The following is a 23,647-nucleotide window of genomic DNA, read 5'->3' on the forward strand; positions in this document are numbered from 1 at the left end:
AGCACAGCAGCCTGGAATACAGTTCTGGAGAACACCTGTTCCCAACAGAACCTGTTTAAAACGGGACCAGTAAAGATGCCCGGCGTGACCACGACCACGGGGAGAGAGGGGGGGGGGGGGGGGGGCAGAGACAGGCGGTAACGCCGCTGCCCACCGATTCACCTGGAAACAACAAAAACCCCAGCAGCTTGGACCCAATATGGCAGCGTGTTCCTCAGAAACGCTCCTCAAACTCTCCCCACAGCTTCATTGCTAAACAGGATTTGGGGTTTTTTGTCCGTGCTAAATGGAAAGTGTTTGTCCTTTGGTGGTCCAACAGGACCACGACTTGGATGGATGGATGATTTGATGTTATTGAGAATAAAAACAGCTGAAAATGGAAGCGGAGATGTTTCAGAGCACCAGAGTTCAGAAAGAGTTTCTATTCAAACACCGCCTGTTGGGAATGATGAATGGATGGATTTCTATTTAAGACTTATTTAGACTAATTTTAACATCCTTTATGCCAGTTCCATAGAGCGTGCGCGCACACACACACTAGCAAAGATGATATCCAAACAGCCAAATAAATGGGAGTCAAAAGAAATCATTTAAAGCTCATATGTCAGAGTCAAGGTCGAGGGTTTTCTATGGCCCCCAGGATGATATTGATTTATTATTAGAACCGGCCCACAGGCCGCAGATGTTTTACACAGGCCAATACTACATTTCCCACAATGCAACAGTGACCGTCTGAGCGGGAGGTGGCTGGGAAACCTGGGTGTCTTCTGTGTGGAGAAAGGGTGGCGGTAATGAAAGAATATCATCTGAGACGGCATCATGAAACTAAACACGCGGACAAAGACAAGAATATGGACATGGAACAAAAGCTACAGAAGGTTGAGGAGTTAAAACCAGGCCTCAAATCTGGACAGGCTCTGTTCAGAAAAGCCAAATCTCAAAGCGAGGCTGCTGTCAAGGCCCGTTGGATTCTGGCAGAAGAGATCGCTCCATCAGCCCGGCCATTTCCAGAGGGGGATTCCATCAAACACTGCATGCTTAAAGTTTGTGAGCAAGTTTGCCCAGACAAAAGGCAACTCTTTTGAAACGGGAGCCTGAGCAGAAACACCATTGTTGTCCCTCAATCTAAAAGAGCAGCTGGAGAAAAAGGGGAAAGATTTCATGGCATCTTCCCTGGCTGTGGATGAGAGCAGCGACATTAGAGGGGACTCCAGCCTCAACGTGACAGAGGAGTTCCTGGCGTTACGTCCTGTGCACGGCACAACCACAGCACAGGATTTGTATGAAGAGGTGTCAAGATGTGGAAATGAGATGGAGCTGCCTCGGGAAAAACTGGTGGGTTGGACAACAGACGGAGCACCTGCCATGTGTGGACACAGGAGTGGACTGGTGGCCAAGATACGGGAGAAGATGCAGGAGGAAAACGTTACGGCTGAACTGACAGCTCATCATTGCATCATACACCTGGAATCGTTGTGTGCTGAAGCCCTGAACATGGAACATGGAATGTTCACCATCACGCACGCAGGGAACTTTATCAGAGCCAAAGGTTTAATTCAGCGCCAGTTCAAGGCGTTTCTGAGCCAGTGGCAAACGCAGCGTGGTGATTTGCCCCATCACACTGAGGTGCGATGGCTAAGCCAGGGAAAGGTGCTGCAAAGATGTTTCCAGCTTCCTGAGGAGATCGGATGTTCTTGGACAGCAAAGGGAAAGACACGACTCAACTCCCAGACCAAAGGTTCTTGTGTGAAACGGCTTTTCTGTGGGACATTCCGAGTCATCTAAATACAATGAAGCTGCAGCTGCAGGGTCGGGGTGGTGTCCCCTCTGATATGTACAGTACAGTGAAGGCCTTTAGAACCAAACGGACTCTGTGGGAGGCACAGATGCACAAAGGAAACTTGAGCCACTTTCCCAGCTGCCAGACCCTGAAAGAGAAGCTCTCTACCAGCGTGTTCCCGAGCGCACAGTTTGCTGATTAAATGAGTGTTCTCGCCGCTGACTTCCCACGCCGAGTCACTGACTTAAAAGCACCAAAAAGCAGGTTTGAACTGCTCAGCCGTCCGTTTGAGGTTGAGGTGGAAAGCTCAGCACCAAAGCTCCAAATGGAGGTGATTGAGCTCCAATGCAGTGATGCCCTGAAGGCAACACATGGGGCAGTGGGTGCTGCGGAGTTTGCCCGTTTCCTCCCCGACACACATCCAGGCTGCTCCAACGTTGCCTGTGTTTGGCAGCACAGACCTGCGGGAACAACTGCTTCTTTGATGAAGCTTTCCCCCGTTTGGGACCTTCTCTGGTTCCTGACCAAGCATCAATAAGGTGTGTGTGTGTGTGTGTTCTTGTATTACTGGATTTGTGAGGACAACACATTGACAAACGACCTCATGTGTGAGGACATTTTCTCTTGTGAGGACATTTTCTCTTGTGAGGACATTTTCCATGGTCCTCACAAAGAAAACCCTGTAAATTGCATTCCAGTGCCCCTAGTGACTGATCTGTATAAGTTACAGAAATTGCCCTCATTGCAATATTAAAACCTGAAATGTGTTTTCTCATCAATCTTCTGGAGTGCCCCCAATTGAACACATTCCAGTACTGCAATCGGAATCGATTTTTGCAGACGACCAATTTTGTGATTGGCTGAGACAGGATCTTTTTTTGATTGGTCACTGAAATCACATGATCATGTCATGTGATTCTGATAAGCAGTCTGTTAAACAGGAAGTAGCTCAAATTCTACAGCCTGTAGAAACTAAAACAATGAACAAATTTAGACTTTTAAGTAGTTTTCTGACAAATCTGGTTTTTACTTTTTTTTGAAGATTCTGTTTTTTATTTGTCATAGGAAATTCTATCTATCTATCTATCTATCTATCTATCTATCTATCTATCTATCTATCTATCTATCTATCTATCTATCTATATCCAATATGCAGTATTCATCTATATGTTTTTAAATTCACCTTTATCGTGTAGGTGAGTTCAGGTTTTCATTCCCCAAATGTGATTTAAAACATTCAGTCTTCTATGAAGCACTTTCTTTGGCCTTTAACTCAGCAGCACTAGACAGATTAAAATGACAGGAGGTGCTGGACTAATATACTCTGGGCAGGCTTTGTGTTCCCAGGGAGATATATATATATACAGTGAGAGTAAAAAGTATTTGATCCCTTTCTGATTTTGTTGGTTTGTCCAATAATAAAGACATGATCATTCTATACTTTTAATGGTAGATGTATTCTAACATGGAGAGACAGAATATCAAAAAGAAAATCCAGAAAATAACTTTAAAGAATTTATTTTAATTTATTTGTTTTTCATTGAGGGTAATAAGTATTTGATCCTTCTATCCAAAAGCACTTAATATTTGGTGGCAAAGCCATTGTTTGCAAGCACAGCGGTCAAACGTTTGTTGTAGTTAACCATAAGGTTAGCACACATATCAGGGGGAATTTTGGCCCACTCTTCTTTGCAGATCCTCTCTAAATCATTAAGGTTGGTGGGCTGTCGCTTGGCAACTCGGACCTTCAGCTCTCTCCATAGATTTTCAATTGGATTGAGGTCCGGAGACTGGCTGGGCCACTCCATGACCTTAATATGGTTCTTCTTGAGCCACTCCTTTGTTGCCTTTGCTGTATGCTTTGGGTCGTTGTCATGTTGGAAGACCCAGCCACGGCCCATTTTCAGCTTCCTAGCAGAGGGGAGGAGGTTGTCCCTCAGCACTGCACGGAACATGGCTCCGTCCATCTTCCCAGCGATGCGGTGAAGTAGCCCTGTGCCCTTGGCAGAGAAACACCCCCAAAACATAATGTTTCCACCTCCATGCTTGACGGTGGGCAGTGTTCCTGGGATCATAGGCAGCATTTTTCTTCCTCCACACATGACGAGTAGAGTTTAGGCCAAATAGTTCAATTTTGGTCTGGTCTGACCACAGAACCTTCTCCCAATCACTTTGTGCATCTTTGAGGTGATCATTGGCATACTTTAGGCGAGCCTCCACATGTGCCTTCTTAAGCAGGGGTACCTTTCGGGCACTGCAGGATTTTAATCCATTGTGGCGCAAAGTGTTGCCAATTGTTTTCCTGGTGACTTTGGTCCCAGCTGCCTGGAGGTCATTCACTAACTCCTGCTGTGTGGTCGCAGGCCGATTTCTCACTGTTCTCATGATAATTGCCACCCCACGAGGTGAAATCTTCTGTGGAGCACCAGACCGAGGTCTATTGATGGTCATGTTATACTTCTTAAATTTTCTCACAATTGCACCAATAGTTGTTACTTTAAAACCCAGCAATTTGCTAATGTTTTTGTAGCCTATTCCCGATTTATGCAGGTCAACAATCCTGTCTCTGAGGTCCTGAGAGAGTTCTTTGGTCTTACCCATGGTGTAGAGTTTGGAATCTGTCTGATTGTCTGATTCTGTGAACAGTTGTCTTACATACAGGTGATTAGTTAGACCTGGTGTCTTCAATTCAGGTAACAAGTTGTTTGGGAGCGTCTAACTGGTCTGTGAAAGCCAGAACTCCTAATGCATACTAGGGGATCAAATACTTATTTCCCTCAATGATATTCCCTCAAAATAAATTCTTTAAAGTTATTTTCTTGATTTTCTTTTTGATATTCTGTCTCTCCATGTTAGAATACATCTACCATTCAAAGTATAAAATGATCATGTCTTTATTAGTGGACAAACCAACAAAATCAGCAAGGGATCAAATACTTTTTACTCTCACTGTGTGTGTGTATATATATATATATATATATTAGTTTTCTCCCTGGGAACACAAAGCTTGCCCAGAGCTGTATATTAGTCCAGTCATTTTAATCTGTCTAGATAAAATATATTGAGAAGAAATCAGAAAAAAAATTCCTAGCTGACCTGAAGGCCTCACATTCACATTTTTGCCATCCTTTAGCCTTTGGAACTTCTGAGGGTGCTGAAATCTGGCAGGATGTTTACTGGGACACCATTGATAAAGATACTATACTTTCAGCAGCTCATTTGAAAGTGTTGGGGAAAAATGGGAAAAAAAAAAATAGGTGAACACCCTGACCTTTGCCCTTAGCCACTGTGTACAGCTGAGGCTCAGCACATCTCTCAGGCACTAACAAGTTATAGAATTTGAAGTTTCATCTTAGAAGCATCTGGGGCCAAATGAAGCAAAACTGGATATTCTGTAGACTAAACCATGGTTGCACAGCCCTCTTTGTGCTTGTGTAGTGGGTCTGAAATAGCCACATATAGTTTGTTATGTTAACAGACACCCCCTCTTTTTCATGTTAATATTTGAACCTTTATACGGTTTGCAGAAATCATTGCCACTTTGCACCAGTAGAGGGTGCTTTAACACCAGTGGGTCCAAGCAAACAGTCTATGCTCTGCTTTTGCTCTGCGCATGTGCAACGAATAAAATACACTGCGCAGCAGTAGCGTGAGCTGACAACTCTCGTGTCGTGTGTTTGGATCCACAGGTATGTAAAATGTACTATTTGTACAGTTCTTTTCAGTTAAACTATGTAGCTACATAGAAGCGAAGTCATGAAGGGAAGCTAAGCACTGTAAGATGTTGAAATATGTACTTTATCGTCGTGGTTTGTTATCGGGCATTCCCGTCAGCAAAAGGTTAGTTAAACAAGAGTGAGTGTATATGTGTGTGTGTGCGTAGTTCCGACCATAAAAGTTACTGGTGACTAGTTATTGTTTGTTAGTACTATTCTGAGAGTAATTGGTATGGTACTTGCCATGTTGTGTATATGAATGTGAACATTCAAGCGCATGTGCAAAGAATAAAATACACTGCGCAGCAGTAGCGTGAGCTGACAACTCTTGTGTCGTGTGTTTGGATCCACAGGTAGTTATACCGTAGCTCAGCCGCTCAGCGCCCGCCGCCTGAGTGGCTCATGCTGCCGGACCAGAGACCCCTAGCTCTGGCGCCGGTAACACTTGACTTCTCCCTTAGTATATTTACAGTTGAGTAATATCAGGATGCTATTTGAGGAGGCCTCAATGAAGTCAGATACTGAAAATAGATAGTGAAAATGTAACTATCCAGGCCATAGTTTTTGCTGCAAATTAAAATATATGTATTTTTACTCACCTCCCTGGATGCGTCCCTGGTGAGGTGTTCAATCAATCTTTATTTATATAGCATCTGTTACAATCAAAATTGTTTCTATGCGCTTTACAGAATAAGCTGCCGGTAGAGTCGAGTTCTAAACCAGTCTAGTGCTGTCCCTTTACCACAGACACAGACTATAAGCACATGGGGGGTAATGGGGAGCAGCTAGAAACAATCAGGAGTCGATTGGACTGGTGACACATAAGGAAGGGCAAGTGCCCTGAAATGAGAGGAGAGTTAGTTTCAAAATAAAATAGGTCACAAAGTCACAAAACCAGCATGGAGAAAGGACAAAAAAGCCAACTTAACCCACAGGTGTGACAGTCGATGACTTCCTTTGCTGCTTGCTTTGACTTTATGCGCATGAACTGGTCCAAATGTGCCACTTCAAGACGATTTCTAGATGCTGTTTTGATATGATTCATTAAACTAAATCCTCTTTCACAATCTGCACTGGAAGCTTGAAATGTAGCACAAATATCCACAAGCTGTGAGATCTCCTTTAGCTCCTCACATCTAAGTGTTGCAGCAACCATATCTGAGAATGTGTTGATTGACCCCTGTTTAAGTTTTGCTTCATTATGTACTTGAATTCAGAATATTGACTGTTAATGTCCTCCATAGACTGCGGCTGGTGGAGAATGGCCTCATACTTCTTTGCCAGTGATGGCAATGTCTGCTGATCCATAGTCAAAACTGATGTCTGAGCTCAGTGCTTCAATGTCAAATGCAGACCCCTCCTTTAATTCATCCTCTGGAAAACGAGCATCCATGTGATCACAGAGCTTGGTAATGAAAAGAGTAATCTCACCAGTATTTAGACAATCAGCTGATGAGGTCCCCATTGCCTCTTTGATACGGTCACTGTACATCCTTCTCCCTCAAGTATTGGGAAGGCAACTTCTCAATTTTCGCTCTAGCAAAGCAGTGTCCTTCCATCACAGTCAGGTTGCGTCGTTGTAAAGTGAGGCAGAGTTGTGCCAGCTCGCCCAAAACAGCTCCCAGAGCAGTGACAGTAACCTTGAACTTTGAATCACTCAGTTTTTGTAGCAGTACTTTAGCTAACCTGCACGGCGAGTAAAGGCAGGGCACATACGCAAACACTGTCAATGCTGATTGGCTGCGTAGCGTAAGTGAACTGTATCGTATTATTGGCTGGACACCTGTCGCTCATTGAGTTACGTTGCGAAATGGTACAGAAAATAATATTACTGGTCTAATTAACTAGATTATATCAGTTCTAAAATTATATATAAATTAATACGTTTCTGTTGAATTTTATTTTGTGCGCTGCATAGATTTTCTGAGTATGTGCAAGCAGTGCGCGATTGCGCAAGTGCGCAGCTTAGAGGGAACATTGCCGAACAGGCTTTCTCAATTCACAAACTACTGGGAGACAAATGAGTCTAATCTATCTGACTACATCAGAAAAATGTGAGAGAAACAAAAGCAAGATCATGAAACTGATCATGGACGACTACGACGACACCAAAGGAAACGGCTTAAGGAATCAGGTGGAAATGATTCAGAGTCTTCGGACTACTCGGAAGAGAGTGATGAGGTGGATGTGGAAACTGTGATGGCTCACATAAATTGGTCATCGATAGAATCAAAGAAGATGCCAGAAAAGCACTCATGAATTCACGAAATTCCCAGGATGGTTTTAGATTGCAGCCAGTGGCCTCCCAAGTGGCCTTCTGGATGCCGTAGCTGGGTTTTGGACTGCACCCACTTTTTTTTCTTTGTATAAACTATTAGTTGTCCCCCTTCCTGCTCCCTGGGTAGGACTATATTCCTCCGATGCTGAAGCGGGAAAAACGCAGCTAAAAGGAGCCAAGGAACGAGAAGAAAAAAGGGAAGCACAGACAGAAATAAGCTGCCTGATAGCCGCAGAAAGACTTTAAACTTGAACTAAGTAAAAAGACCATGTCACAGGTGGCGCAGACCTCGTTATGGACTCTGTAGTAAGGGAGCTGCAGAGCCACTTGGATGAAGGAGTGAGGACTCAGCTTGTGTTGTTTGGGAAGCTCCATGCCAAACCTCTTGAAGTTGAACACGTTTACATCAAGAACATTGATCAATATGTCGAGGTTCTGCTTGGCATGTTCTATGTCCCTTTTAATTTCTCGGTCTATGTGAAAGTAAAGCTTCTTGTTCATCAATGTTCGGGGTTAGGCTCTGAGCTGAGGAAATCCTCAGAATTAAGTGAATTAAAAATCAGCCATAAAATGAAGACCCCGCCGTACTACATCGTCTATATTGTTTCTGTACACGCTTTCGAGTCGCTCTGCTGGAAAGCCCATAGCTATGATGTTTGGGTAGATATCTGTTGAGGCAGGAGTCAAGGAGGTTCGACGTGGGGGGGGACACTGCTACACACTCTGCTACACACACAGCGCAGAGGCTGCACAAGGTGAGAAAAGGGAAATTTGGACCTGTACACGTGGCCTGTGATGGACGCACACGCCTGGTGCTCTGCACATGGTTCGGCAGTTCATCGCGATTAGCATTTACAGTACAACTTTAAGCTGTCTGGGTGAAAGTGAAATGCACAGAAAGAGGATCCTTCCTGCTCTGGCCTGCAAGCCTCTTGGTCACCTTTCAGCCCAAGATTGCGCTTAAGAATAATCATAGGTGCTGAAATATAGCGAGTTTTTCCCAGATGACTAAAATAAACATAATTAATTCATAGCCAGCTGAGTGCAGAAAGGAGTGCTTTTTAAATAGGTTAACACCCTGACAAGTGTTTAGACATATATACTGCACATACACATGTTTCCCATTTGAAAAAAATAAAATAAAATAATTAAATCAGTAAAAATGTTATGTCATAAAAGTACTAGAAAATTAAAAACAGATAAAACTCCTTCCATTTTAATTAAAGATACCAAAAGTAGTAAAAATGTAGCTATCCAAATTGCCGCAAATTACAATATATGTATTTTGGGGAGAAACGGGTCATCTTTAAATAGAACCCATGAAAATAATTGATTTCCTTTAAATACATTTACATTAAAATTAAACATTTTCTGGAAAGTTCAATTACTTCATGAGCATCAATCAGTTTAAAAATTTTATACAGTGATCCCTCGCTATATCGCGTTTCATCTTTCACGGCTTCGCTGCTTCACGGATTTTTTTTGCGAGTCGTTCATTGCAGTTCTCAAATATAATCGAAGGTGGCATATCCGTTTATAAAAATCTTGCTCAGAAAAAGAAAGAGCGCCAACAACTGCCCATAACAATGTTCTTCTCTGGGAGAAAGACTCCTGCGCCTTCAGTAGAAACAGACGCTCCAGCGGAGCGGAGTCAGGACGCAGAGGCTCAGCTGGGACTGGGAAATACGCGAGTGACAATGTTTCCAACCTTGTATTACTAGATTAAAATTATTGTTTTAAACAAATTTTGGGCTTTAAAACAGGTTTTGATTTTTGGTTTCATTCTATAGTTCAGTATTGCATTGTAAAATAATTAAAAAAAATAAAGCTGACTACTTCACGGATTTCACTTTTCGCGTGTTATTTTTGGAACGCAACTCCCGCGATAAACGAGGGATCACTGTAAATAAATTTCCCCCATCATTCAGTTCCACATAATATGCGTCTTTCCCACTACACGTAAATCTATCATCACAGTTTAAAAATGTTAAGACATTTTTTTGATCTTATGATGGCTTTTTTGTGTTTTTAATAATTAGTTGTGCAGAATTCCTATGATGTTAAACTGACACTGTGATTAAGAATTAGTAATTATATTGCTATTGCCAGCTAGCTTGTGAGTAATTGCTCTGTTATTGGCTAGGATGTGGAAAAGCAGTGGAACTATGATTGTAATATGTGAATAATATCAAATTGTCTTTTTGTGCGGTTGGCGTAAGTATAAAGATCAATCCATGTTTTGAGTGAAGCTTCTCAGGCCAATTAAGTTGATTCTGTCTGGTTTTTTTATATATGCCATTATGTTTTAAATATAAATACTGCACATGTTTGAATTTAATCATCTCAAACATTAAAAAAAAATTTAGGTGTGCAAAGGTTGTTTGAAGGTTGATTTTGTTTACTGGTGATAAGATGAGTGAAGAGAAGGAATTGGTATGTATTTGTTTACTCCAAGGTTTCTGCTCATTCTGGTTATTGGTTGTATAACTTATTACTAAGCTATTTTTCTATCAAGCTATCCAGTAATTGAACAGTTGGGTTTGACTTAAATAAAATAATTTAAATGAACTCATTTAGTCCTTATCTTTCAGAATCTTAGTGTCCCGGGTGACTATCTGTCACCATCAGGTGAGAACCGGGGCAGCAACTATGTCCCTTCATCATCCACACATTTTGATGATGAGGAGGAGGAGCAGGCACCTTTTAACAGTGCACCTGAAGATGCACCTGAAGATGTTGATGCCACTGAAGGGCACAAGGAAAGTGTTTCAAAGGTAACAGTCAAAAGCTGTACTAAAGGACCAAAGAGAAGATGGGACAAAAGACATTATTAATATTGTCTTTACTGCAAAAAACCACAAAGCAAACTGGCCAGACACCTGCAAACTAACACATTCTCTTAACACCAGAAGGAAGAGGAAGTGGCAAAGTGCCAGCCACCACGTTCAAAAAAACGCAAAAACCAAGCTTCAGACATGGATGGTAAGTATTAATCTATTGATCTCATTTTATTTATTGCCAGGAAAAGTATTTGCAGATCCATTTTTTCATTTAAGCTTTTAATCTCACTTTAGCATTGTATCAGATAAATCAGTGATTGGCGATCAAATACTATGAGTGAAAATACACTCTATGATTGTTTGTTTGTTTTTTTATAGAGGAAGTAGACATCTCTAATAAGCAGGCTTCAACTGCAGGAGTCATGGTGTTCGATGTTGCCAAAAGATCGACTGAAACAGGTAAGCTTCTGTCTACTTGTCATCTGTTGTACAGTTTTTCTGCTTTACATCTGCATTTTTCCCTGTACTTTCTGAATATTTCACATGTCGTGTATGTTATTTTTCAATATCAAGTGTAGTTAATCTAATAAATTTTAAAATATATCCACTAATTCCACAGCAGTATTAGATCCCTCAAAGGACACAGAGACAACAGGTAAAGATAATGCTAACTGCCCTGTAGTTTTCACTTCTACTTTGGTTTCTTGTTTAGAAGGATTCATAACAAAATTATTAAATACTATAATATTACCAAACTCAGATGTGCCCAAGAAAAAGAAGAAGAAATCTAAACACCTGTCTGCTTATCCTCCTCTGCACGGGTAAAGTTGACACTTAGATTTCATTAATATTGAAATTACTCAATCATGACGAATTTAAAATTAATAATATTTTAATTTCTATATAACAAAGGCTGCTTCAAAGGAAAGAAGGCAAAAAGATGACTAAAGATTCAGATGGTATGACCAAAACTTTATTTTAATGTCCGTACTGTAAGATTCTAATTGTGTTTTTTGTAGTTAATTCTCATTTAAAATACTTGATTTTTATTGCAGAAGAAGACAACTGTCTAAAAGACAACAGTTCTGTTCCAGAACCGTCAAAATTGCCAGGTAGAGTTGTTCTGGCTCTCCTTTGTCTTGTGGGCATCATTGTTATCTAGATTTTCTTGAGGCATTTGAGACTCCCCAGCAAGCAACAGTGGCAGGAGTCAATGGGGTCAAAAGTCAGGGTGTAACTATGGAGCCAGTGATACCAGCAGATAAGTAAATATAAAAACTACAGAATTTATGGGTTAATGGATGATTAAAACTCTACAAATCAGATGGTGGGAGAGAAGATATGGTAGAATATGAGAGGGAAGATAGAGGGAGAGAGAAAAGAGGGAGAGGAGAGGGAGAACATGGAAGAGAGAAAGAGGTGACAAGACAGGAGGGGATCAGAGGAGAGAGGACGAGAGCAATGAAGGTCTAATCCTACAGACAGAAATCAGTAAAAAAAAGTGAAACACTTGGATGTACATTAGTAATGTATCTGCTGTTAAGTTGATATACGAGATGATATACTAGCTTTACAGTAACTACAAAGTTTAATTTCTGTTGCAGCTACAGACATCCGAAAACCGTTTCAACAGAGACCTCGGAGTGAAGAAGAGAAGGCAGCTGTCTGGAGACAGTTAGGGAACAACATCATTTTACAGAAAGTTCCCGGGAAACAATTGTGTGTTGATGCAATTAAGGCAGAAACAGTTCTCCATAAATGAACATGGAAAGATGTTAAGTACCATGTTTACAACAGGATTGCAATTGAGAAACGCAAGACTTAAGCTCACTTTGATTAATAAGGTCCTGCAGAATTTTTTCTCTGCCCACTTTTATTTAATTAGCAATTGTTTTTGTTTCAAGAAATTTTGAAGTTTTATTATGTAACTGTTTTAGTGTTGTTTAGAATTGTTAAATATGTTGATTAAAACAATTTCACTGTTCTTACATATTTTTAAACATTCTAATATACATGATAAAATAAGAGACTAAGACTCTGACACTTCATAGAAGGTGCCCTGTTGTGATCCAGGATTCCCAGTTGTGTTTGTCCTGCAGGGGGCGTGGTGGAGCCATGCTCCGGCCACCTGTTGGCGCACCTGCAGGACATCAGTGATCAGCCGCCTATTTAAGGCCTAAGACTCCGGCCTATCAGTGTTGGAGGATTTTGTGTGATTAGGTGGATCTGGTAACTTTGTTGGTTTTTTGAGATTTTTGTGGCTGCCCTTTTGTGTTTGTTTAATAAAACCATTTTTTGGATCGTTCATCACTGCGTCTTGCCTGCGTTCGGGTCCTAAACCACCACGAACCGTAACATGCCCCTTCAATCAATTAAGCACCTGGGCAGCTCTTTCTCTCACTGGATTTAAAATGATTTCAACTATTTCGTGAACTTTCATTCTTGTAACTAAGTAGGTTTATACAAAATGTTTTCACTTAATTAGTATCCTCACCAAGTGTAATATTTTCATTGACAAATACCCCCAATATTCTCCATAAAGATGCTCACTTGTTGATATTTCTGAGTTTAAAGTTCATCCTGGCTAAAGAAGCAGAACGACACAATTGTGGATTGCTGCACATGGCCAACACAAAAAGGTCTTCTATATTGGTAAGACGTTTGAAGTTTTTTAACTTTTTTAACTTTTATAAATGGTAGTGACAAGTGTGCTTGTTTGTGATGTTTTCAAGCTAACCAAGCATTAGATTATCTGTTAATTGAACGAAAAGTCACAATAGTGAAAAAATACAATATCCATTGATTAAAGGTAATAATGTAGTACTTCAGTTAAAGTTAAACTCTTTATATGTAATTTGAGTGGCTTTTTTCTGTTTGGTTTTTTCCCCTGTGTTTTAGAAGAATGCAGTCCTTTTGTAGACTTGTAGCCAAAGAGCACATGTACATGTGTAATCACGTGAATGGTTGTCTTCACAAGGATGATTTTTTTTTTCAATTTTAATTTACTGCCAGTATAGATGAGTTAGTTTACAATATTTAAATGTACATTTATTTATTTTTTGTTATTTTGAGAAACCAGGCTATAACAATATGCTTCTCCATTTTTTGTGAAAAAAGTGATGACACTCTAATAACAACTAAATATTGCTAAATATTTACTAAGTCTCTCATTTGACCAAAGCTGTATGCAGCTTGTTTACAGCTGAGGTGTCAGCCAAGGAGGGGTTTTTTTTGTTTGTTTTTAAGGACTTTCAATTTTATCATAAGATGATAGTAATAATGATATCACAACAGTAGCAGTTGTTCTTTTTCTGGTAACAGCTGCGATGTCTCAGGAAAAAGGAAATCAAACTGCCCCAGACAGCACTGGAGAAGAACCCCTGGAAGGGACTGTGGATCAGGTGGAAGGTATAAAGGTATTAATTTGTCTTGTCTATAACCGCCAATTAAAAGTCAACTAACTATCATGATTGAAATACATAATAATATATACATATTTGGGAAATGTTAAGGGCAAAAATGTAATTAAAATAACAAACATAATCACTGATAATAACTTGTTCGTTTATAGTTTTTATTGTTACTATTTTATCCCATTCATTATAAACACTTTCTTGTCTTCTAGTATAGTGCAGCATAGTATAATGAACACTCTATTACATTAGTTGAGTGGGTTGTCTCTTAAAGAAGGCTGATGACTTAGAGTAAAAAAAATGGCTTACAAAGAGCTTATGTCATAATATATGCATGTTTTTAGTTATAGAAGTTGACACTGAGTCAGTAGTGAGCAACATCCTGTTCCCAGGAACGTTAAGAAGACAGGTAAACTTATGTCTCTTCCATTTTGTTTTGCAGTTATTAATTATTTTTCTGTTTTTTTTTTACTTTATAAAGGCAATATCCAGGTAAGTAAAAGGTTGATGTTGCATACTGTGCCATTGTGTATATTTTTATATGGTAACAAATCACATTAATGGAGATGTCAATGTTATCTAATTAAAACTATACAGTTTAGAGATTCCCTTCATTTTCCAAATATTATTCAATCTTTGCATTTTTAGATTACATTTCTGACTTGATTTTTACTCTCGCTACATGTACAAAAATAATCTCCCTCAGCTGATCTGCAGATAAATAATTAAAAATCTCAAGCTTAAACACTTAATTCATTGTGAAAATTCATTGTGACTTCTATTGCAGGTAAAGAAGTTCGCAAGAAAGGAATGAAGACAGATGGGATATGCTATAGTCTTACTTCTTTAATATTACCCTACACTTTGACATTGGCTGCTTGTGAGCTTTGATTTTTCTTGTTTTTGAACTGTACTGTAAACATTAAGTTTTAGGGTTACTGGCAAGGTTTGTCCTACTGTTTGGAGTTACTTGTTTGAATTTAAAAAAATTCTATGTGTACTAATGTTTATTTTGGGCATTTTATTGTATTTTACTGGAACAGATTTAAAATTGAAGAAGACACAAATGTAACATTAAACATTATATTGATGCCAAAACCCCACATTTATAAGTTAAGAACAATTTTTATAATTAATAAAAAACAAAAAAAAAATTTATTAATAAATATTCAAGAAGTAATTAATACCAACACAAGAATTACATGATGTATAATGCTAACTAAATATGAATCTCCATATGAAAACAAAAAAAATCCACACAATTTCTTTATATATAATTGAGTAGAAACGGTGAGGAAACATTTCCTCTATCCGAAATCTACCTAGTAACAGGATGGTCCCCGCAAGTTGGTCAGGAGTTGTTTAGTTTTTTAACCTTGTGTTTTCTCCCATTTAAAGTGACAGTCTAGCTCTATACGCCCATTTTGTGAGACTTTTGTATTTTGCACTATTGTAACATCAGTGGAAAAGGTGGTCCTTACAAAGAATGGGGGGAATGGTGCCCTCACAGGCTGATAAAGACAAGTATATGTGTGTGTGTGTATGTGTATGTAAATAAAACTAATTTCCCACCTTGGTCCACACTGTTGTCAACATTTCTGTCTTCGCAAAAGCCAACTCAAGGCGGCAGAGTCCTGAATTGAAAACAATATCTAAAGAACTCAAGTATCATACTAACAACACTAATATTCCATCTGTCTATCCCCAACTGAATTAACTCCCCACCTATCTCATCAGATTATTTGTAACAGAATAAGCAGATAACGTAGCATTTCCCTGTTCATATCTGCTACTTGCAATTTAGAATTTGTCATTTGCCCCTGAGATCCCAGGGAGACGGCCCCTCAGCTGTGGAGCTCCTTCAGATTTCTTCTTTTCCTTAAAAGGGGGTCAGGCATCAAATTCAAAAAGAGTAAAAAATTATCATTTTAAACATCTTGAATTTAAAGCTTCAAAAGCAAAGTGTTTATCTACGCTCTCTTTCTTTGGAAGAGGTTCTGTCTGGTGGTTGTGGTCTCTATTGTCTCGGTGGTGCACGTGACGCGTCCAGTGGCTTTGATGTAAAGCACAGCAGCCTTTCAAGTTGTAAGCTTTGATTCAAAGAAAAAAGTCTTTCTTCTAAAGTGTTGCTGCTACACCTACAGACATTAATCGTTAAAGGTTAAGCTGAAACCATCACTACACCAAGACAACTCATCTCTCTCCAACTGCAGATTTTTGATCCAGAATCAGCTCTGCTGCCTCATTCTTTGACCCTCCCACCGAGTATCACCCTCTAAAAGAGACAAGCTTCGTACTGACGTGCACGCTCGTTAAAGGTCCAAAGGTCAGTAACTGGGAGTTGATGGTTGGGATCAAGTTGAGCTCTGCTGGCAGCTCTACCAGAGTCGAAATGTTTTCAATATGAATCCAATTCTGCTAATGTGGTGGCGCTTCTTCATGTCAGTGCAGACTCGTGCGCGGGGCTCGTGCACATGAGGGTTAGGCTGGTTTGATGCAAGTCACAGTGAAGCAGGTGGGGGCGGGGCTTGTGTAGCATGTGCCGGCCCCTCTCAAACTGTAGCCTAACTGGGCCTTGCTCACGCCCTGATGATTGGCAGGGGCGTGAGCCCCTCACCTGTGCTAGTCTGGGCTGGGGAGGGGGCGAGGCAGAACTTTCCTCTTTCTCCATGAGGCTGGAGCAGCGAACGGATCTGTTGATGACTGTTTGAGTGTGTGTGGTCATGGCAGTGGCTTTTTTGTTGTTTCTGCTTCAGGCTGTAGAAGATGGGGTGCTGCTGTAGTAAGACTGACGAGTGGAGAGACAGCGACAGCGACAGCGAAAGCATCAGCGGCATCGACAGTGACATCAGCAGTCTGTCAGACATCCTGCACTACAGTGGATGGAGGACGGTGATGGTGGAGCACAGGCAGCACACCACCGCAGGAACCCAGCAGGCATGGTTGGATGCAGAGCTTAAAGGAGACAGCAGGTGTAAGGAGGAACCTGAGGTTATTAGGAACCCAACACGTGTCGGGCCCACCCTTGAATCAGATCCCTGTGTGGCGCTGGACAGACTGAGCACAGGCGGAGAGGAAAACACTCCAGATGGGTCAAACAGCTTCTACAGCATCCGTCCCATTGATGCTGATGACCTTGAGCAGGAGCAGAACCAGTGGGCAACAGATGAGCCTGGTCCATCCACTGTGCTGCAAACCGAGTTACTAACACCTCCTCCTGAAACAGACACTGGATTATTCCAAACACTTCCTCCTGGACCAGACCCCGATTTATTCCCAACACCTCCTCCTGGACCAGACCCTGATTTATTCCCAACACCTCCTCCTGGACCAGTCTCTGGATTATTCTCAACACCTCCTGAATTGTCTTTACTGAGTGAGGTCGATGTGCGTGTGACCACAATATCCTCACCGGATACTGTTTCCTCCCATCACACCGATGTCACGACCTCGTCTCTCAACAATCCAGGAAAATTGTACGGTCCAGAAACTCACCGTAGATCCCCCAAATCCCACTTTGAGTGGCAGGAAAATGCGGAGCTCAAACGTTCGTGGCTTCCAGCGAATTCACGCATCCGGAAAATCCCGAGCCGAGAAGAGGGCGATGATCCCTCTGTCTCAATTTGTTTTTACAGTGCACCTGAAGACCTGGCCCCCCCGAGACCTGAGCGTCAGGATGTTGCCATACAAACTTTGCCCCCTGGTGCTTGTGGAGATGCTTCCACTCCACCCAAGATTGAGTCCGTCTGTCTGGTGATGGCTGAAGGGGGCAACAGTGGGGACAAGACGAAGGGAATGGTGTGGTCCCAGGGAACACCCCAGGCTGAGTCCCCACAGACAGGCAGAGGTGTGGACATCCCAGGGCCAGTGTCGGAGCTCCAGCCCTCCAAGGTTCCCAGAGACTGCCCACAGCCTGTAAGTGTTAGCCAGATCCACACTTGTTGTCTCAGTTGTCTTTGGCCTGACAACATTTTCCACATTGTGTCCTTTTTAAATAGATAAAGCTAAATGTGCAGACACCATATGTCCAGTAGGTGGCAGTGTTCATTTTAAAAAAGTAGTTCCAGATTTATTACAGTAGTCCCATGAACATCGCCTCACTATGTGAAATCATGTTTTCATTAGATTAGATTAGATTAGATTAGATTAGATTAGATTAAACTTTATTGTCATTACACATGTCACAAGTACAAGGCAACGAAATGCAGTTAGCATCCAACCAGAAGTGCTTAAGTCGCGAATAAAACTGTGATGGGTATATACAATATATACACACAATGATATATGTTTATGATACCAATCTATATGTTTGTATCATGACCAGATTATTAACTTTTATGTTGCCAGAAAACTTTGCCAGGACTGTCAGCCAAACCTCCCAGACTACAAAGGTATTCTAGCCATCGTTTAATGTTTGTGAAGATGCTTTTAATTCCCTTCCCGGGAATTCAGATTATTTATGGGGACCAGAGCAGTTGTGACTTCTCCTTTCTGCAGGAGAGGACGCGTCAGCATGGGGAGAAGATACCAACAGAGGGAAGCAGACAAGACAAAGGAGCTGGTAAGCAACTGCTGGTTTTGCCTTGTGGACACACCAGTGCTCAGTTTCCACATTGACCCAGTGCTGCTTTATAGGACGCAGAGAGGAAGCCGTCACCTCTTCCTGAGATCGGGGAGGCCAACTTCCCTTCTCTTTCTGCTGTGAATGTTTCCACAGCAACCGTACCTGCAACTGAGAACAAGGTACATTTACTAATAATGTCAGAAACACTCACTGTCAGACGCAACCTTGTTTTATTTGAGTCGTCCTGAACTGGTTGAACAGAGTCTTCTCAAAGCCAGCAAGCCGGGTTATTCAGGGTCCGTGAGGTCACAGAATTGTCAGCCAATATTAATCTGGTTTTACCAGAGCTGTTGCAGCGATGCTCATGTTGGAAACGAAATCCTTCTGCTCTGACTGTTCAGGTGGGCTCCAAACTGACATATGCACAGGTCTGTCGGATGCCCCCACGTGAGCGTGCCCCATTCCCAGACCTTAGCCCACCCCACCCAGACCTTAGCCCACCCTACCCGGACCTTCGCCCACCCTACCCAGACCTTAGCCCACCCTACCCAGAACTTAGCCCACCCTACCCAGAACAAGATCCCCAACCAGCTGGGACTCGCCAGCCAACTAAGTTGAGATATGCGTGGCTTTGAACAGACCACTATGAATATTTCGTTTTCAGTCTTTACAAAAGAAGCTGAAGAGAAACTCTTTAATTGCTGCTTTAGGGGATTGTTTTCTTTGGTTTGTTGTTTAGGTTTGTTTTTTTGTTTTTTTAAATCCAGGTTCTGTTCCCAGTTTGATTGTTCCAGTCCGTCCAGAATGTTCCAGTGTTTTTCTTTTAACACACCTGCATAATTGATGCTTATAATTCTGATTTCTTCTATTAAAAAGCACTGAGCAATATGTCTCTTTGCATCTTATTTATCTAATGTTGGTACTGAGTTTGTTAGGCTTTTATTTGAGTTCATCAGGAGTGCTTTGGATGTAGAAACTTATGTTTGAGTAAAGAGGATTTGTTGATGTACCTCATTCACATTATGTCCAGTGTGAAATCACAGAATCTGAAAACACTGACTTTGATGAGTGTTTAAAATCGTTAAAGGTGTTTCAACACCATTTTAAACATGAATGTGTGCAGAATGTCCAGGTACAGGTGAGTACTGATGGATGTAAATATGACTGAACACTACTAAAGTGTATTCTGCACTTTGTTGTTCTGTTTTTGGTCATAACGTCTTCCACCCAGCAGGGGGCAGAATATCCATCAGGTTTATTGCTCTTTTTCATCATCACGCACTTGTTTACAATGAGGATGATTAAATTCCTGAGGGCCATAATGAATAAGATGAATAATACTAATGAAATAATGCGTGTTAGCTGGAGAGTTGATGCACACGTTGGTGTTACTGCCACATCAGTCTTGTTCAGCCATCACAGATCTGTTTAAAAGCCATTTGATCTTTAATTTCACATTATTCTGCCCAAACGACGACCCTTCCGAGCTGGCAACGTATTGCGTCACTTCCTGTCTTCTCAATCGTTCGTTGGTTGCATTGTGCACGGGGTGTTGTATTCATTTAATATTGAACACTTGGGCTGTGTCCGAAACCACCCCCTATACCCTACATAGTGCACTCAATCGCGTGGACGTCCGAATTCTTAGTGAGCATTGCGAGTGCACTCAATGTATCCCACAATGCACTGCAAAAAGTAGTGTATGTACAACCGATGCACATGGGCTCGGTAATATATCCCATCAGGCTTTACGGTATCACGTGGTAATCTGTCGATGGCGGGTAAACGAGCAGACATGACGTACAAATGTATGTAATATTATGTTATTATTATTATATGGTATTTGTTTCACATATCTTACTAGAGCGTAAAATTCTTTCACTTTAGTTGAACATTGCTGCCTCCATTTTAAATGTTTTTTGCCTTTATTTATATATACGCGACTATAAGCATCTTATTAGATTACGTACCGCTTTAATTCTGCCGTACTAGAGTCGGTGCATTTCAAATGCAAATTTAAGGTACTGTAGGAGTGGTATTAATATAACGCAGACTGATGGCTTGAACTGATTTCTTAAGGGAGTGACGATGATATAAATATGATGATCCGATGCCGGATGGAGAAGGACCACCTCTTCTCCGGGAAGAGGTTTTCTGCTGCAGCAGGATGGGAGTGGGTGGTGGCAAAATGTTATTAAATACTGTATTGTATTGCTGTAAATTGGAATCTGGTGTGATCACAATCCAGAAACTAAACTGATGGACTTCTGCAATTTGTTTATGTCCTTGTTCCAATTTGTAGAGCTGTGCTGAGGGAAATTGGCCTCACTGGAAAGCTGACTCCAGCACGAGCAGCCAAAAAGTGGGAGAACCTTAAAAAAACCTACAAGGTTTGTAATAATTGCTTTAAATTTGGTCTAAATGTAACAGACTAATAATTATAGGAAATGTTGCATTACTGTTTGAATTATTCGCTTATTCCCTATTTGTAGGAGCTTCGGAGACCACCATCAGGGTCTGGGACTGAGTCTGGGGAGGTCACAGCTGACAAATGGAAATAGTTCCCGCTCATGGATGAGGCAATAGGTGGCAGGCCCTCCATTCGGCCCCCATGCCTCGTTGCCTCAGCCTGGGTGGAGGGCCATTCTACGTCAGGCTCCTCACATTCAGTCCTGGAGAGACCTGATGGTGAGTCAGGGACAGAAGAGGAGCAACCAGGGCCAGCAACACGCAAGCGCCAGCGGCGCGATAGGATCCTGGAGCTGCTAGAGAGGGCCGAGGAAAGGGCAACACAAGAGGTAGCCAGGGATGAGAGACTTTTAGATCTCTTAGAGCAAATCAAAGAAAAAATGTAAAAAAGTATATATTAAATTGTATAATTGTACTGTTCTGTTGGTAATATTAAATTGTTTAAATCAACTTCCATCAAAGATTGCTTTCTTCGCATCATATGGTTGATAACAAATGCTTTATTCAAAGTGTAAATTTAATTGATACAGTTTTTGATTTTGAAATGAAAACTATTTACATAAACACACACATAAAGAAATTGCATTTATCCAATGTGATGTAAAATTCCTGTATGTAAAATTCCTGTATTACTTATATAGATATTTGAGAATGTACCATCATGTCATGGCACGAAAATGTCACCGGACACTAATTATTTGAGATAATAAGGAAGTGTTATGTTATTGTTATTGACATTAATATTTTAATCTATTATTATTATATAAAGATAATAATAGGGTAAAATATTGCACTTTCAAAGAAACAAGCGCTGAATGTGTTTGGGTATGTTTCGGATGGGTTAAAATAATTAAATGGACCTGGCCACTTTTCCCGGGGAACGGTTCGTTATTATTATGCGACAACATTACGTCATTTTACGTGCGCCGTAGTGTCCGAAAGCTAATTTTGAATTGAGTGCGCTACGTAGTTCACTCAATCCATGTCCCCCATGTAGTGAGTAGTGAATAGGGAACAAGTGTGTGTTGTATTCACTTTAATTTGAACACTTGGGACATTCGAGTCACCTGATAACAACAGTGAGAAATAACCCATATTAAACAAATACGGGGCTTCGCCGATTATCAGCGCTAGCATGGCCTCACCGTCTGTTTCACTCGGTGTCTTTGTCTGTTCAGCGTGTGAAATGTTTAGTTACTCCTCTGCCTCCCTTAGTGAAGGGAATAGGTGCAGAAAGTGTAGTTTATTTACGGCTATGGAGGCGAGACTTAGCGATCTTGAGACGCGGTTCCTCAGTTAGCTGGAGTTGCGTCAGGTAGCCAGGAGAAGCTAGCTGCTGCGGAGCCGCCTAGCGTAGCTACAGCTAGCGGCCCCCGGCAGCAGCCGGCTAGCCAGGGCGGCTGGGAGACGGTTCGTAGGAAGCGGAGCCCCAAACAAAGGCCCACGGTGCCCCACCACCCGCTTCCCGTGGCTAACCGCTTTTCCCACTCGGCGACACACCCGCTGAGAAACCGACCCTGGTAATTGGCGACTCCAGCGACCATAGTTAAGAGCATTCCGGGGGCCAGAGCGGGCGACATAGAAGCAAATTTACGGCTGCTGGCGAGACGGAAACGTAAATTTGGTTTTGGTTTATTTAACACTATAGAGGTAGTCTCTGTTCCACGGTTAAAAGTTCACCAAGCACAGAGCAGGGGAGCGTTGGAGAAAGTTGGAGAAACTAATATCACAATTAAGTGTGGACTGTTAAATATTAGATCTCTTTTGTGTAAATCCCTGTTAGTACATGACCTGATAGTGGATCATCACATTGATTTATTTTGTCTTACTGAGACCTGGCTTCAGGAGGAGTATGTTAGCTTAAATCAGGGGTCGGCAACCCAAAATGTTGAAAGAGCCATATTGGACCAAAAAAACAAGAAACCAATCTGTCTGGAGCCGCAAAAAATTAAAAGCCTTATAATGAAGGCAACACAGGCAGTAAGTGTCTATATTAGCTGTATTAGCCTACTTTCCAAATGGTAAGTAGGCCACAAATACATAATGAGCATTCATGATTGTAGCTACAACGGTCCAATGAAATAATGGCCACGCATCATACAGATGTCTTTTGAAAAGAACCCTACAAGTGACCTATCAAAGGAAACATACATAAAGAACAATACATTTTTAAGCCATTTCAACAATAACGAATTGAGACATTAAATGAAATTATGACCATTTTGAAAATGTAAAATAAATATTGACTGAATTTTTCAATTAACATGTCTCTCAGACAGTTACAATGATGAAATGTTTATTTTCCTGCCGCGCATCCTGGAGAGAATGACGCCCCATGTGACCACTCTGCTGTACGATGGTGCTTTAAGTTTAACTTCCATTATCGTGGGATGTTGAAAACTTTAAGAATGTTTGTCACGTTTTTCTCCTACAAAAATTATATTAAAACAATTTCCATTTTCATATTTTTGAAAAAGCTCCAGGGAGCCACTAGGGCGGCGCCAAAGAGCCGCATGCGGCTCCAGAGCCGCGGGTTGCCGACCCCTGGCTTAAATGAATCTACTCCTCCTACCCATCTTAACTATCATATTCCACGTGTTACTGGTTGAGGAGGGGGAGTGGCAGCAATCTATCACTCCAAGTTATT

The 23,647-nt window shown here is 41.3% G+C and overlaps 1 protein-coding gene across 3 annotated transcripts; it reads left to right on the forward strand.

Moving 5' to 3' along the window:
- Positions 1-5,418: 5,418 nt before the first annotated feature.
- LOC115247662 (ras-associated and pleckstrin homology domains-containing protein 1-like) lies at positions 5,419-21,450 on the forward strand. Of its 3 annotated transcripts, XM_029830146.1 has the most exons (11): positions 5,435-5,469; positions 10,366-10,548; positions 10,684-10,756; positions 10,935-11,013; positions 16,181-16,293; positions 16,724-17,882; positions 18,315-18,358; positions 18,465-18,528; positions 18,603-18,710; positions 20,834-20,921; positions 21,024-21,450. In XM_029830146.1, the coding sequence occupies exons 6-10, from the start codon at positions 16,734-16,736 to the stop codon at positions 20,906-20,908; spliced, it is 1,440 nt and encodes a 479-aa protein (XP_029686006.1). In that variant the 5' UTR covers positions 5,435-5,469; positions 10,366-10,548; positions 10,684-10,756; positions 10,935-11,013; positions 16,181-16,293; positions 16,724-16,733; the 3' UTR covers positions 20,909-20,921; positions 21,024-21,450. The 3 variants fall into 3 exon arrangements, with proteins under 3 accessions (XP_029686008.1, XP_029686007.1, XP_029686006.1); XM_029830147.1 differs by lacking the exons at positions 10,366-10,548; positions 10,684-10,756; positions 10,935-11,013 and having other exon boundaries at positions 5,432-5,469; XM_029830148.1 differs by lacking the exons at positions 10,366-10,548; positions 10,684-10,756; positions 10,935-11,013; positions 16,181-16,293 and having other exon boundaries at positions 5,419-5,469.
- The last annotated feature ends 2,197 nt before the right edge of the window (positions 21,451-23,647 follow it).

The sequence above is a fragment of the Takifugu rubripes genome, chromosome 21 (assembly GCF_901000725.2).
Source record: "Takifugu rubripes chromosome 21, fTakRub1.2, whole genome shotgun sequence".
Taxonomy (NCBI): Eukaryota; Metazoa; Chordata; class Actinopteri; order Tetraodontiformes; family Tetraodontidae; genus Takifugu; species Takifugu rubripes.